General features: G+C 30.6%; 1 protein-coding gene across 1 annotated transcript; it reads right to left on the bottom strand.

Annotated features, from left to right (window-relative positions):
- Positions 1 to 5957: 5957 nt before the first annotated feature.
- LOC126552718 (uncharacterized) lies at positions 5958 to 12873 on the bottom strand. Its single transcript, XM_050207481.1, has one exon. The coding sequence runs from the start codon at positions 10865 to 10867 to the stop codon at positions 9965 to 9967; it is 903 nt and encodes a 300-aa protein (XP_050063438.1). The 5' UTR covers positions 10868 to 12873; the 3' UTR covers positions 5958 to 9964.
- Positions 12874 to 17603: the final 4730 nt, after the last annotated feature.

A 17603-nucleotide genomic window follows, 5' to 3' on the forward strand; every position in this document is an offset into this window, starting at 1 on the left:
GAAAGTTTCAATTTATTTCTGATCTGTTGTTGTTCACGCGTGACACGCATCGTCTAGCAAACTTTACTACACAATAATTATTATTATTTATTATTAATAAATACTATGGTTCCTGTTCTAAATATTAATTTGTGTATGTACATAGAAACGCACACAATATATTATTTTATCATTTTTATAATATTATATTTATATTATATAATATAGGTACGTCACAACTGCCACGGCATTGTCATACTTCGCGGGTGAACGTCGGCCGGGGCCCGAGGCAACGCGAACGCATCATCCGTCGATAGTGCGATCGATAGACTGCGAGAATAATCGCACCACGGAGTTTCGACATGCCTCTGTCGAGTATAATATAAAATAATTCATGATACTATATACTCGATGATATATTATTATGTGTTGTATCGCGTTGACGAGACGCGTTAACGATTTGAAAATTTGCTACCGAGTCTACGTCGGTAATGCGACCAGATCGAAATAAAAAACAATTTAAGCGCGGTTAAAATTATTGGAAAATCACTCGTTCGTAACCTATTGTAGTGATATTCACCTTTTGTAACGAATAGATCTAAAATAATATTATTTAAATTCTAATAACGTCGTTTTTAGATTCACGACGTGTTGATAGTAGACACGTTTCTGTTTTTAATGTAAAACTATCAAAACGAAAAGTGTACATAATACTGTTAAGACTTAAGGACCACCGTTTTTAATTATGCGTATAGATGGTTTTGAGAATATTGCTGTGCAATATTGTGTAAGCGAAAGTCGATCTTGAAGAATGTGCTGAATAAGCCTTTGAGTACAACTGACTTATGAGTCACTGTTGAATACGACACGGAGCATATTTTAATTATGATCGCCAGAACCTTAATTTTGTCAGACCGTTTTCAGAATATTATTATAATTATTTTATTGTATCGTTAAGTTTTTACTACCTCACTTATTTTATTATAAAGTTCTTTTTCTTAATTTTAAATATAAAAAGGTTTTATTTCAAAAGTATTTGTTAAATTATTGTTTTTTTTTTTTTGGATAATCTGCAACACTAGGTATACTAATAAATATTAACAGCACAAATAAAATATTAAATGATTTGAACTGTTAACCGTTCGGAAAATTGTTTTATAACTAAAAATAAATGTTATTATTACGTTTTATTTTAAATTTTTCATTAATAATATAAACAATATGACGTTTAAAGAATTAAAAATACTGAAGTCTACGTATAGTTTTAAAATATTCTACTTTTTTAAATGGTGAAAAATTCAAAATATTAAGTCAATTAATATTAACACAATGACTCGACTGTATGACACTTTTTTTTTTTTACAGCAAAATTCTGTAAATAGTCGATTTTGTACATGTTCCTACATTTCAATAAACTATCTGTTTACCACCGTCCACTATACGGAAAATCTAGAAAAAATCATACCACTGCAGTATAGTTGCCACAGAAAGCGTCGTTGACAGGAAATACATAGGCCCATACGTCAGAGTTAGACACTCTTTATAAGGTATCCAGCCATATCCTGAACTACTTACTATATTCATAACGCTATTCACGAAAGCAACAGCAACTCCCTATTCTATAAGAATTCAGTACGTTCAACTCATTTGCGGCCTACGTAGAACAATAATTTGTACAAAAACTTACTGATATAATGGAAAACTTACTACATCGTCCATTTGATGGGACAAAAACATACATTTTTCGTAACGCAATACATCGCATATACATAACTAATCGAAATCGAATACCACTATAGGTCTATAGGTTGGTGGATATTTGGCATCATTTGTAGGGTTTAAAACCAATAAAAATCATCACACTTCTATAGTGTCTTACAATTTATGTGTTACGGCAGATTTTAAAATATTTTATCATCGTTTGGATTGCTTAAGGCTATATGATTTCCGTTTGACGTCCATAATGGCTATACCGGACTGACGTGCAAATAGGTCCTTTGACGGCCCCGCGAATATAACTCTATATTGCAATATGCAATATGCAATGAGAGATAGTCTAGCCTTCAGAAATCGTACCCAGTTTCCGCGAACCTAGAACTCTTAAGACCGAAATGTAAGCGACTCGCACTCAAGCTGTGCATAAGTGTTTTGTGCGAGTACTATTAGCAGAACCAGATTTCGACGAACTCGAAACTATATTTACTCTTTATGTTGCGTATCGAGTAGTTTACGATTTACGATTTACTATATTATATATTATTATTATTTTGTCGCGAATGATATTTTGCTATCGGAAATCGGCACACTGTCGATTTACATCAGTTAGCTTTCGATCGCTCATCATATATAGACCACGGAAAGCGCTGTACGATAAGTCCGCAACTCGTCGTCCGTACTATTGCAAATTTATATAATTATAATTAAAGTTTGTTATACTTAATATATTATTTCGGATACAGTCCATTATACTAAAAAAACGCGTTTCGTTATTATTAAACTCACACTCCCAACACTTTAGGTAAATATTTTTAAAAACGCTACCACCACTACCACATACACAACAGTGTACGTTGGCCAATGTATAGCTGGTAAAAAAATTAATACTAAAAACCAACGCACAATATTAATAACGACTCGTTGATAGTGTATAATATGATATTGTAAGTTTCACATAATATATTGTCGTATAATACATCGGTGCGGGAGCTTACAACTATCGACGTCCATCTCAAAAGTTCTACACTCTAACGCTTATACATAAGTACTTACCTAACTATTGGGCTCAATAAATGTACGGGCAAGGATCATCTGAAGAAAATTCCAAAAGAACGTTTGTTTAACATGACACCAACAAACATCAAAGTATGGAATATTTTTATGTTAATAAATCTAGGCTTTAACCTACAATTATTATCATCTGAAAAAGAGTTAATGCAAAAACGATAGGTATCGTATCAAGAATATTATTGTTGTGAAGTTGAGATGTCTTACCTATTTGTTTACCTTATCTATCTCTCATTTACTCGGATAGTAAATTTATTATTTATTATTTATTACTTTATTATTGTGAGTTGTGAGCCCTGAGGGATAGTATTTAGAATATCCAATAGTGATGTGAATCACAACTATTCTTTTATTTCATTATATACTTTTGGATTGACGCGAATCGCCACTCTTTTAGTACTATTAATACTGTTTTCTAGGCGCTAATCGCCGCATTTATTATTTATTTATAATTTGTATATTTGTCGGTGTATTTATTTAATAATTTCAAGTTAGTGTCTGGGTGTGTGCAATTATCAAATAGGCTAGATTAGGTAGTAGCCGGCCAGCCGAGCACCGACAAAGTTGTGAGTTTTTCTTTATATTATTATTATTTATATTTGTAGTATAGTTGTTCTATTGAGCAAAAAGGACAATCTATTTTATATTTATTTTTGGTTAGTGTGATTTATCTACTTGCACTTGCAATTGCTATCCATATTTTTATTATTATTTAATAAGGTTGATATCTATGGATGTTCCAGAGAGTCTCCAGTGTCGCGTTTTTATTCGTGCACCAATTCCTTACACTCGCGGGCAAATTAGACATGCCCACGCCTGCCGAGAACTATGTAGGTATACTCCTTACATACTATACGATATCGATAGACGGCAATCGTTATACTATTCTACACACGGATATCGATGCCTCTTTCGTGTCTGAAATATAACGACTACACGTTAAATGTAATTATTATTGATAAATCATATAAGTACCTACAAGTACGTACCGGGGAAATAATCACGAGCGCCAACGTACACGACGTCCATATAATAATAGTAGTTTTACACATAATTATATCGACGGATGATAATAATTTTCTCATGGACCATCGCGTCTTCATAACAACAATAATATATATTATTATGTAATGTGTGCCAGTTTCCACCTATATGTAATATGTATAATATGTGTTACATATTATTATTATATTGTTACATCTACACAGATTGTATTACTCGAGAATGTGTTATGGTATTAATAACGGAGGATAAAATTGCAGTTACGTCTGTCTCTCATTGTGTGTTTGTGTGTGTATGTGTTGGGATTGTTATTTTATTCATCCCGTCGACGAAACATAAACGAATTCTAGTGGCTTATGGTCAGCCGCCGCCGTTTGCCTTCAATTAAATGACAAAAGCTGGCCGAGTATAGGCCCCGCTTCGGTTCTTATTAAACGAGACACGTCATACACACACACACACACAGAACGTAATAATATTATAATATTATTATTATCTATGTCTGGAACGTCGTCGCATCCGATAATAATATTTTAAATATTTAAATATTGTACACGATAATTGTTATATCATATTATATTATTTTGTATTCGTCGTGCGATAGACCTTGTACGTCAATATAATAGTGACACAGCTTCAGAAATGAGATTTTTTGGTCACGTGTTACTTCATAAATAATTATGCATTATATTAAAATGTGAGTTTCGTTCACATATAAAAAATCACTTAATGTTAATACAATTATATAGTTTGTACTATACATAATATAACAAACGCATTGTCGACTGCTCATTGCCTACATACTCTGTTCCGTGGTAAAATATTGTAATATCGTCTAATTTTAGGTTGGAGAAAAATAAAAGATAGAGAATACCAAAAGACATACTCTGATTAAGTGATATATAATATATATATTCATCTATGAGGATTTATATATCATGACGAAAATGTCAATTTTAATCAATTTAATTAATTTTCTAAATATATTTTCCCTGGAAAATAAGAATATTATTAAGGGTCTCTTGTAATTTTTTTTTTATTTTTAATATTATTTTGATTTTGAAGCGAATTATCAGCAAGATTTACAATTTTAAAATATAAAAAAAAGCTTACGTGGGATCTAAAATAATATTCTTAGTTCTTACCCTTAAACTTTATAACTGCTAATCAATTATTTACTCTAATATATTAAACAAAAAAATGAATTGGTCTGAAGGTAGAATTGTCCACGTCGAATATCACTTCTGTGGTTGAAAACCTAAACACGATATGTGCAAAATGACTACTTTAAAGGAGAACGATAGACGAAGACAATACGCTATACACGTAGCACCCTGTTCTCTTAAAACTACATTTTATTTTCCGTCGCGTTCAAGACTCGCACGTTAAACTGTAGATACAAAACGTAGGTTGTATAAGGTATAATACGACGGACGTCTATTAAATAATATACGTACACATAGTGTCATGTACTTTTATATCATGTATTTATCGTATTTGTGTTGCAGGTCAATGTCCGATGTTCGATCGTCTTCACGTCTACTTATCAACTTGTATCGCATAAAAATGATATTAATATTATGGATATTATGATAAAATATAAATCATTGGGCATTGGCCATCAATATTATGAAATGGAATGGTTCATCGAATCTAGCGAAATAGAGACAGAATACCCAAAATTCAACACTTGGTAGTTAAATTAATACAAATGATATAATTTCTAATGATATAATATGCCTTAAATGCGTCTATTATGTATGCTACGTTATTTATTTTAATTTTTAAATCAATTTTTCCTAATTGTTTTAGTTCAGAATTATCTGCACCAGTTATCTTAATTTTTTCTTTTGATTTTATCAGATTCTTTTTATTAATTAAAAAATAGTCTATACATGAAAGATTTGATCCTGTATCTAAGATTGCATATCTTTCTATATTGTCCATATTTATTTATATTGATAGAACTCTTTGTTTACGTTTCATATCTAAATGTTTATTATAATTATGAATTTGTATTACAGTTATGTTTTTATTCTGACTCAAAGATTTCTTTGAGTTTTTGGCTAGTGTCAGTTTGTCAATTTCGATATTGTCTAACGTTGTTAAGAAAGCAGGGGCTTGTAACTATAAAAAGCTTGCCTGTTTCTTATAAAGATAAAGGTAACTTGTTAAAATAATAAAACACTAAATAGTGGACAGTATTTTAAAGTATAATAATAATAAACAGACTATTGTAACAATAATATGAATGATTGATATAATATAATAAATGCAATATAAATTAATATGAATGCCCTGTAATGGCAATCTAATAAAAAATAATATAAATATAATGATATAACATGCCTCATACGGGCAAAGTATACAAATGAATATAATATAAAATATGAATATGAACAGTGGTATAAAATAAAACATAAATGTGTATAATACAAAGTAGGTACTCACTGTCACAATACTAGCAGTTACCTTAAGCGGTGGTTTTATCCCACGCGACCGTGCCGGGGACGTACTTATAATAATAATACAAAAAAACTTAATATTAAGAACAATCGCACACGTGCAACCGCTTTAAGATAACTGCGGACGAATAACACAGGGTAGCACGACAAAACGAAGTATAGACAAAAAACGACCACCCTAGGGTTAGTTTAGGTTAAAATAATAAAAATAGACAATTAATGAACAAAACCTTAATAAATAGAACTATATGAATTTGAGATATAATAACGGACTTTCGCACGCCGTCCATTATCAGCTAGATAATAGAAACACTATCGCAAACTGACAGTGGAACAACGTACGCAGTCCTACCACTATATTGCGCTGCACGTCTTAGCTCGAACATATCCCCCCCCCCCCCCCGGTTAAAATACAATGGTATTTCGACACAACATAAAATAACAATATACTAACATATAACAGATAATAAATAATAATTTAAGCTTTTGTCTTGAGGAGTAACTTGAACTTGAGTAGATTGTCTTGAATAAATTGAACTAGAATAGACTTGACTAAGTTGAATTTGTTGAATCCTCAGCATTGACATAAGGCAGTGGACATAGTTTTACCAGAGATCGCAGCAATGACTTGTTGCCAGGCAAGGTAATTGTTGCAACACGAACAATGTCATCGGAGCCAGGATGGAGCTGTGTCACTCGGTCAGTGCGCCAAGTTAATGATGGTTGATTGCCTTCTACTACTAATACTAAATCTTCTACATTGATGACTGCATCCTTAGTGACTACATTCCACTTAGATCCGACTTGCAGTGTGCGTAGATATTCAGTGGACCATCTGCGCCAAAACCCTATCATCATTCCCTGCACAATATGCCATCACTTTATATGGTTAATAGGTTTCTCCGAACGTGGAACGTTCTACATCTAGGCGTAATGTTAAACAACCTCCCACTAAAAATGGGCAGGTGTCAACACTGAAAAACTTTCTTACCAAAGCTTCCTTGGCGGTCTTAAGTTCGAAGGCATGGAGAAGATCGATAAACCTTTCAGATTTTACAAATTTAGAATTTTTACAAAAACTTTGAATATAAGCTGTTATTCGAATAAGTTTTGTCCAACTTGAGTATCGATTTAACAGATTATAATCTTTTGATGAGTCTACACTGTGACACTAGGGAACTGTCAAGACAGACTTGATGGTACGAACTTCGGGAATGCTAACTGCATACTCAAAACCTGCAGGCCAATGACTACTATTTTGTGTTAACCACTGTGGTCCTTTTCACCAGAGTGTTGATGATTCTAAGGACAGTACAGAAGTTCCTCGAGTTGTAAGGTCAGCAGGGTTATCTTGTGAAGGTATATATCTCCATTGTGCAATAGTAAAAGACTCATAAATTTGTGTTATTCGATTTGCAACATACATTTTTAACGGTAAATCTGTGTTGATCCATGATAAAACAATTGAGGAATCCGTCCATAAACTTACATTGTCATCTGATACAAGTAAATTAAGGGCTTTGAACTCCTTTCGAACTTCAGTCATCAGGTCGGCTAATATTGTTGCATCGTTAAGTTCTAACCTTGGTATTGTTGTAATGCGAATAGTTGCTACTTGAGATCTTGAAGTATATAGTGCGGTTGTTCATGAGACTTCAGAGTCAACTGTTTTTGAACGCACATAGATACAGGCTCCAATGGCGTTTTGAGATGCATCACAGAACCCGTGTAATGTGATAATTCGTTTGTTGGCTTGGCACAAAACTAACCGTGGAATAGATGAAATGCCATTGAAGATTCAACAAATTTCTTCACAAACTTCAAATGTGCAGCTACTTCAATTTTTAAATTGCTTCTTCGGCGTACTAGTGATTTTTATTCTTCGGTGTCCATGATGGCAGATGTAATGTTTGGTATAGTTATCAAATAAACGCTAAATATGTAATGCAAGTGCTTCTACAATAAAAAAAAGACTTGACAATATGAGCGCTTTACAAGTGATTGCAATAATGCTTATGTTACAATAAAAAACAAAACAAAATAATGTATATATTATGTTAGTCTGAATATTATTATTTATATTTATCCGGCTCGATAAGGACCAAATGTTAAGAACGCGGGGGCTTGTAACTATAGCAAGTTTGCGTGTTTCTTATAAAGATAAAGTAAAATAATAAAATACTAAATAGTGGACTGTATTTTAAAGTATAATAATAATAATCAGACTATTGTAACAATAATATGAATGATTGATATAATATAATAAATGCAATATAAATTAATATGAATGCCCTGTAATGGAAATCTAATAAAAAATAATATAAATATAATGATATAATATGCCTCATTCGGACAAAGTATACAAATTAATATAATATAAAATATGAATATGAACAGTGGTATAAAATATAACGTAAATGTGTATACTACAAAGTAGGTACTCAAAGTCACAATACAAGCAGTTACCTTAAGCGATGGTTTTATCCCACGAGACCGTGCCGGGGACGTATTTATAATAATAATACAAAAAACTTAATATTAAGAACAACCACACACGTGCAACCGCTTTAATAACTGCGGACGAATAACATAGGATAGCACGACAAAACGGAATACAGACAAAAATTAACCACCCTAGAGTTAGGTTAAGATAAAATAATAAAAATAGAAAATTAATATACAAAACCTTAATAAATAGAACTATATGAATTTGAGATATAATAACGGACTGTCGCACGCCGTCCAATATCAGCTAGATAATAGAAACACTATCGCAAACTGACAGTGGAACAACGTACGCAGTCCTACCATTATATTGCGCTGCACGTCTTAGCTCAAACAAACGTAGTTTCCGCATCTTTCGCAAAACATAATATCTCCGCCCTCGCTTAAACATTTTTCGTTTTCATTGTTTTCTGAATTGTTTAAATCGTTTTGAGACGTAGGTGATTTTTCACAATCTTGACAATATTGTAAGTACTATTATGAAGATTTATCAATTGGTTTGTTGTTATTGATATTAATGTCGATTTTTTTTTTTTTTTATAATTGGATTTTGCTGTGATATTTTTGAACGGTCAAAACTTACATATAGAAAAATATGGTCTATGTGTATTTCAATTGTGTGAAAACCTGGGAAAGTTGTAATAATTGTTAAATTATTGAATTGGCGTGGGATGTCGGTGATTATTATGATACCTGGTGTTCAATGAAGATTTTTATAAAAAATTCCGATATTTTCCCTATTTGGTAACACTATGGAACTGTATAATCAGATGTTTCATATATTATAGGTACATAGGTTCATATTAAATTGGTCACAAATATATGCCAGATCATCATCTGTAAGGTAGTATTCTGATTTCAAATTTGGAATATTAAAAATATTTAAAATCTCTATAGTTTTTTGTATAAATATCGTATTGTAACCTAACCGAGGCGGTGGTGGTATAGCATGACTACCACCATTCATTGAACTATTATCTTGAGACATCGGTGGTCCCGCTGTATAGCATTGTGCAGCTATACTTTAATTTATGGATGCAAAAGAATAGCCACGTGTTGTTTTTGGGGCAAAGATGGAGTGGTATATGAATTAACCATTTGATTTGGTGGCCAACCATTTTGAAATGTTTTCATTTTCACAGCCATACTTTGTGACATCACTGATGCTGAAACCGTCAATGTGTGTGATATTGTACTTGCAACGAAAGGTACTTCAACGGAAATCTGGTTCAGGCACTTGGTGGATTAACATTGGTAGATTTTCGATTTGTCAGGAGCTGAGTATCAATCACTTTAGCTGGCCAGTATTCTTCAAGATGAGTTCCTGGTGGAAAATAATTCTTGATATCATCGAGACTAGTCATTGTGCATGTATCACTGGCAAACAGCTCATTTCTGATACCCTGAACTTTATTACAGAACTTAAGGTAGGCCAAGTTCCAATTTTCAAGATTTACAACACGATGCCTTAGGTTTTCTGTTTCACCTTCAAAATAGAAAAGCGGGACATATTTATGGCCATCTTTAAGGCAGTATGGCACAACAGATTCGGAATTGATACGAATAAAACCACATTTTTCTTTGCGACTAGGAGTAATGTCGCACTGTAGTTTTTTGTAACATACTTCTATAAATGTATAAAACTCGTGGACATCTTCTAAACGAACACTGTAATCTTTGCCAGCGTAGAATGTATCTTTTCCATAGATACTATCACAATGTTTTATGTTAATCTCATTTAATATCTTTGCTTCTGAATCAGTGATAAAGTTACTTCTCACTGATGTAAATGTATAAACATCTGCGTGTAAATAGTGTAAGTAATTGCTGAGCAGCTGAGTTTTAGCCATCCGTATAGAGACAATCTTCAATTCTTCAACATTCATTACAAAAATAATGTATGATATTAAGTATTTTGCAATTGATTTCCAACAAAATATACCTTGAATATTTTGTATAATTCCACTATCTTTATATAATTTTTCTTGATTGTACTTTTGTGAAATCGGTGCAATAGTCAAAGTAACTGCTCTACCAACTCTGTTTATATAAACATTGGCTATAGAAGAACTTGGCGGTTTTTCTGCAATTGAAGTAGTTTTTTGATAATTCTCTCTCATTTTAAATGCCATTGCATTGATTTCAGGATCTCATCGCGTTCATTTTTAACATTTATCCCTTCGTTAGCGGAAAGGCTTATAACATCTTAATTTTAATTTTATACATGAATTATATCCTCATATTGTTGGGTACCTATAATAATACTACTTACCTAAGTATTCAATTTCTGACAAATAAATTGATAAAATGTGTTAAATTTTCTATAAAATAAGAAAAAATATAGTCTAGTTGATTTCTAAGAAAAATATTTTTGTTTTAGTTTTAAATTTATAAAATTTGTATCAAAATACGTATTTTTATTACTTTTCAAATCAAGTATCCGTATTCCGTATTTATACATGAATATTTTCAAAAAGTTTTATTTAATATTTTTGTAACCACATCTATTTTAAAATTCTTATAAAATTATCTTGTTCTTATTTTTTAAATTTCGTAAAACTTTTCAAAAATTATTTGGTGAATGAATATGATTAAATCCAATTTAACTAACTGTTGAGATTATAAAATATAGTAAATATTACCTTCGTATATAGATGTTGTGGTTTGAGGATTTGAGTGATCAGCGGACGCTTGCTGCGGTGGCATCCGGTGCTGCTACCAACTGTCTGGTAAAATGGACGGCGTCTCATAGAATTAAGCGGTTGGCTTTACTGTAGACAACTGTCACGATCTGACGAATCAATTCTCCTTGGTAGATCCCAGATGAACGGCGCGTACCACTCCATCAGCGCCTGGTAGTGTTAAAAATTAACGTGATGAGATCCTGAAATCAATGCAATGGCTCCTAAAATGAAAGAAAATTATCAAAAAGCGCTTCAACTGCAGCAAAACCGCCAAGTTCTTCATCAGCCAATGTTTATATAAACACAGCTGGTAGAGCAGTTACTTTGACTATTGCACCGATTTCACAAAAGAACAAGCAAGAAAAATTATTTAAAAAGAGTGAAAATATACAAAGTATTCAAGGTATATTTTGCTGGAAATCAATTGCAAAATACTTTATACCATACATTATTTTTGTAATGAATGGTGAAGAGTTGAAGATTATTTCTGTACGGATTGCTAAAACTCAGCAGCTCAGCAATTACTTACACTAATTACATGCAGATATTTATACATGTACATCAGTGAGAAGTCACTTTATCACTGATTCAGAAGCAAAGATATTGAATTAGATTAACATAAGACATTGTGATGGTATCTATGGAAAAGATGAATTCTATGCTGGTAAGGATTACATTGTTGGTTTAAAGTTGTCCACGAGTTTTATAAATTTATAGAAATATGTTATAAAAAGCTACAGTGCAATATTACTCCTAGTCGCAAAGAAATATATGGTTTTATTCGTAGCAATTCCGAATTTGTTGTGCTATACTGCCATAAAGATGGCCATAAATATGTTCCACTTTTCTATTTTGAAGGTGAAACAGAAAACCTGAGGCATAGTGTTGTAAAACTTGAAAATTGAAACTTGGCCTTTCTGAAGTTATGTAGTAAAGTTCAGGGTATCAGAAATGAGCTGTTTACTAGTGATTCGTGTACAGTAACTAGTCTCGATGATATCAAGAATTATTTTCCACCAGAAACCCATTTTGAAGAATACTGGCCTGCTAAAATGGTTGATACACAGCTCCTGACAAATCAAAAATCCACCACTATTAATCCACCAAGTTTCTGGATCAGAGCCCCCCCTGAAGTACCTGCCCCTGCAAGTACTATTCTACCCTCAATGACAGCTTCATTACCAAAGATGCCACAAAATATACCAGTGGAAATTGCCAAAAACAGAAAAATATAAACAAAACAAAGATGAAATTAATGATAAATTAAAAACTAAAATAATCGATATTGCTGGTTCATTTGTAAAATCCAAGAACGTTGCGAGTGATGGTGACTACGGTGCACACTCACTACGTATTTGTTTAAAACAACACGATATTTATAAAAGAAAATTATAGAGATATAATATTTTTGAGAACCATTTAGCATTACCCAGGGGACACCACGTGGAGGCGGTTCTCATTGTCCCCCAAAAATCATTTTCATTTTCATACTATAATGCATAGTATAAAATTCGTTTTATATATATTTAAAAAAATTTATAAATGTATTTATAAATATAAAAGATTTTAAAAAAAGGTTAAACCGTTGTGTTTGAAAAGATTCTGTTTGCATTTCTTTTAATTTTGCAATTATGACATGTATATTGGGGTGAGTGGAATTTAAACTTGAATTGAAATGCGCATAGAATGATTCACATGCATTAGTTGTTAAACACTATCAACTGATGCACAGGCCCACATATCGAGTGAAAACATAACATTTTCTTGTATGTATGTATCGACTAAATTATCTGCTAATTTAGTAACTTGATTATCATCAGGTTTCAATTCCATTAAAGTAAAAGTATAAAAGTCTGAAACATTTCCCGGCTCTAAGAACACTAATCCATAACAATTAATCAACCATGTGCGTATTTCTGAATCTTTTGTTTTGTAGTCTACATTTAATCCATATTGTTGTATATTTCTATACTAAGCTTGTGTTATGTGGAATCAACATCCATATATTTTAATGGTTATTTTGATGTTTTAATTTTATTATACCTAGTACAGAGATTCTGTTACTTTACGTTTGGCCACGGTGGTAACACGTTGTCGTTGTAGTTCTAGGTCACTGATAGGTTCATGCAAATGATCATCATTTTTGTCCGTAATATCATAGTTTATTCCAAATGTTTTTAAAAAGACTGTACATTTCGGTTTATATATCGCCATTTAAGTTTCCCCGAAGGTAACGGACGAGTTACTTTAGAATATTTAAAATGTTCTAAAATTAAAAGTGGTTGTTCACGTTGGGATTCAATTATGCGTGTCACCGTTACGATTGTAAAAACACTACTGATACGAGTGAAACGTCGTTTCAAAAGTCCAACACAAAAATGAAATTATTTGTCTCAATGTGATATATTCGAAGTGACCTTCATTATTTTGCAACACAGAGTTGAAGTTTTTAGACCTAAGCATTTTTAATATTTTTTAATGTCTCAGGTAAGATATTTTGTTCAATTTTCTGATAGAGATCGGGCAATGAACACGACGGATTATAAATCGCAATAATTATTACTGTAAGATTATTTCCAATTTCATAACTTTAGGTTCACTTTGTGATAATTTAAATACTTAAAAAAAGGTAACCAGTTTCAGTGATAAGCAAATTATAAGATACGATTATTTTTATTTCGATTCAAATCAAAACTTGAATTAGGTTTGTAAAAGTATTGTCATGCTGAAATAGATATATTTTTATCATTGAAATGTGAAGTAATTGATTTTTTTATTACAATTATTCAAATGTATAACTTAGTCAATTTTAATATTTTTTTTTTAATTGTTTTAAAAAATATGTTGTCGTATACGCCGATTACTCGGACGTATACCAAAATAAAGTTAAACACAAAATAACGCAAAATACTTTATTTGAAGTTTGAACACGACGTCCGGTGGTGATCGAGTCACACGATCACCACCACTGACTCCCTTTGCTGTCTTAGCCATCTCACTTATATATTACACTTACAATCGAATTACTATCGATTGTTCTACATTTTTCTATTACTACGTTAAATTTACAATTATAGATACTATGATTATTGTGTAATTGTTATTTTAACCCAATTAGTAAATTATTAAACAAATTTATTTACATTTCTTATTATTATATCTTGCTTACTATGCTAACTGTAATATTAAGTTTACTGGCACCGAATTGCACAATTGTTATTTTAACCTATTTGTGTGAATAATTAAATATTGCTTAACTTATTGAATTTTACTGTTTTACTTATTATCTATAGTTTTTCTTAACTTATTTCTTACGTACTAACATCTCTTATAAAATATTCATACATATAATACAACAATGTTCAACTAATGGCTAACTTAAAAATTGAAAATTCTTAAATGCATAAAAAAATTTTTTTTTGAATTTTTTTTAAAGAAAATTGAATTTTATGCCATTCAATCAGAATTTCCATACTTAGTATTGTAATAAAAAACCACGTTTAAATATATTGATTTTCCATGGAGGTATTAAGGATAATACGGGACTTATGGGACACACTGTATATAATATAGCTCCCACATGACATTTCGAAAATATTAATATTTTCACAATATTTGTATCATGTTTTATCTCAAATATTTTATGATTATTTTGGAAATATTTTTGACCAATTAATATTACCTATAATCAAAACATTTTTATACTGAATATTTTAATAATTCATTTTGCTATTTATGTTTTGAAAATATATTTTGATCTCTAAATATTAGTTGTATCTATATATCATCGAAACATGTTCAATACACTTATTTTTAGGCAAAGCTTTTAACAAATTTTATTCCACCTACCAAATTTTGTTATTTTAGTGCTTATAAAGTTATAAACAGTCAATATAATATAAAATTATAGAGTAACGACCATATTTTATGTCGGCTCCTACTATTTTTTTTTTTTTTTTTTTTATAATATCATTACACGGGATTTCGGTAATGTACTCGACGATGACAATGACATTCGTACGCTTATAAAAATGATTTTAAAATAACGCAACTTTGAATTTAGATTGTTATTGGTCACGATGATGACGTATAGCCGTCGTTCTCGCTCGTTTCCTACAGGGAATCCCGTCGCTATCCGCCGTCGCCGTAGAGTTTTATTTTTATTTTCGAAGAATATAGTACGGTGACCTGTTATTGGATGCTGCTCGGCGAACGAGAAAAAAAATATTATTACGTAACTTTAATACGATTATTAAATCGTTAAAATATTCTTTTAGATTAATATTTTGTTTATTTTTTTACGTAAATCTTTTCGATGTATTTTAATAGTTAATCTGCTATTCGAGGTGGAGACGAATCCAACAAATCAGAGATCATCAAAATCGTTCCAGCTGTTCTTGAATTATTTAGGTATAAATGATGGGGCTAATCCGACTTGTCTTATTTATATAAAAGATTTCTTATCAATGTTTATTATAATGTAATCCTATCGGAAATAAATTATAGTGGACAGTCTGTAGTAGTGCAGCTGGTCGAACATAATATTATCGAAATAGTTGGAAAACCAAATTCTAATCGCCGCCGTCGTCGCAATCTATGTTGTCGTCGCCATCGTCGCGTGTCGTCGCGTTATTAGTTATTAGTTTATTACACATTTACACATTTGTCATTATCGTATCATGTGCGCATTGTCCGTACTTTTCTGCATAGTGCATAAAATATTCAGTCAAATATTTAATATTACACAAATATCACTTTACCAAAATAACGTTACAACTTCCATGAATATCATAGTTTCATTCGATAATTGATGCTTCGTCATAGTGAGTCGTGTTTTATCATTTTGTGTTTTTATTTTTATGTTTTTATTTATTAAATAAATTAAATCCAACGTCAAGTGTCACCGACCGAAAAATAATATACTATTATAGTAGGTATATTGACAATAATGTAAGTATAATTCAATTATTCTAAAATAGTATTATCATAATATGAAATAATTATTCACCGTTATGGCCCTCGACTTTTTTTCTATTGTTTATTTTAGGCATAGAACTATTTGACTGGACCATAATAATATGGTATTTAAAACGTTTAGTGTGGTATTATTATATTATCTAGTTATTAGTTACACATTTTTACTAGACTTTAAATACCTATTTTTCTAAAAACTATTAATAAATAATATTCATTATTTAGATTATATTTGGAGAATTGTGGTGTAAAAAATGTTTATAACTAGAGCTGAATTACTTTATATTGCGTATAATTGTTAGTTAATAAACTTGTTAATATTATGTGCCTGTGTTCTATCTTAATATTTAAGTATATTGTTTCACGTTTGCATTTTAAACTGAATTATAGGTATAGAGATTAGGTAGAGAATAATTTAGTTTAAAACATTTATTACCTTACTAATTATACTATAATATAGGTAATATATCAGGGTTGGCATGTATTATACACTTAAATGTATTATTAGTATTATACATAAGGTATGTATAGTATTATGTTTCAAAATTAACTTTCAAAAAAGATGTTACAATAATGCTCACTGTTAAGTATTAAATATAAAATATAAGTATTAGACTTGTAATTATTTTATTTATCAATGATTTATTGTTTTGTCAGATTCATGATTGCATTTTAACTTTTTGATTTATATGATTAAATTAATTCTGTTATAAATATAACTTTTAAATTGAATATTTTAATATGAATACAATTAAAGGCAAGATATGGAAGTATATACTGAATTATTGAACTATACCTAGTTCAATGTTTAAATAAATATATTTATTTTTTATGTTAATATAATTTAATTTTAAGGTATTCTTGTTTCATCAGTAATTGTAATATTTTTTACTTAAGATTAAACAATGTAAATAAGTAAGAAAAAAAAAAGAAAGAGAAATGTAAATGTGTTATATATTATATTGTTCATGTATGATGTATAAAACAATTAGAAATATATACAATTAGGTATCCAAACCTAATATATGTATATAATATAATCAGTATGGATTCAATAATTATTATTCTTATAATACTTATAAGAATAAAAAAAAATTAATAATTTTCAGTTAAAAATACATGGTTCATCAAGTTATAGAACAAAACGTAGTCGAATTACTGATGAGTTACTAGCTTTAGTAAGTTCTTCGGAAAGTTCTGATGATGACAA

This window comes from Aphis gossypii, chromosome X (assembly GCF_020184175.1).
Source record: "Aphis gossypii isolate Hap1 chromosome X, ASM2018417v2, whole genome shotgun sequence".
NCBI classification, from domain to species: domain Eukaryota; kingdom Metazoa; phylum Arthropoda; class Insecta; order Hemiptera; family Aphididae; genus Aphis; species Aphis gossypii.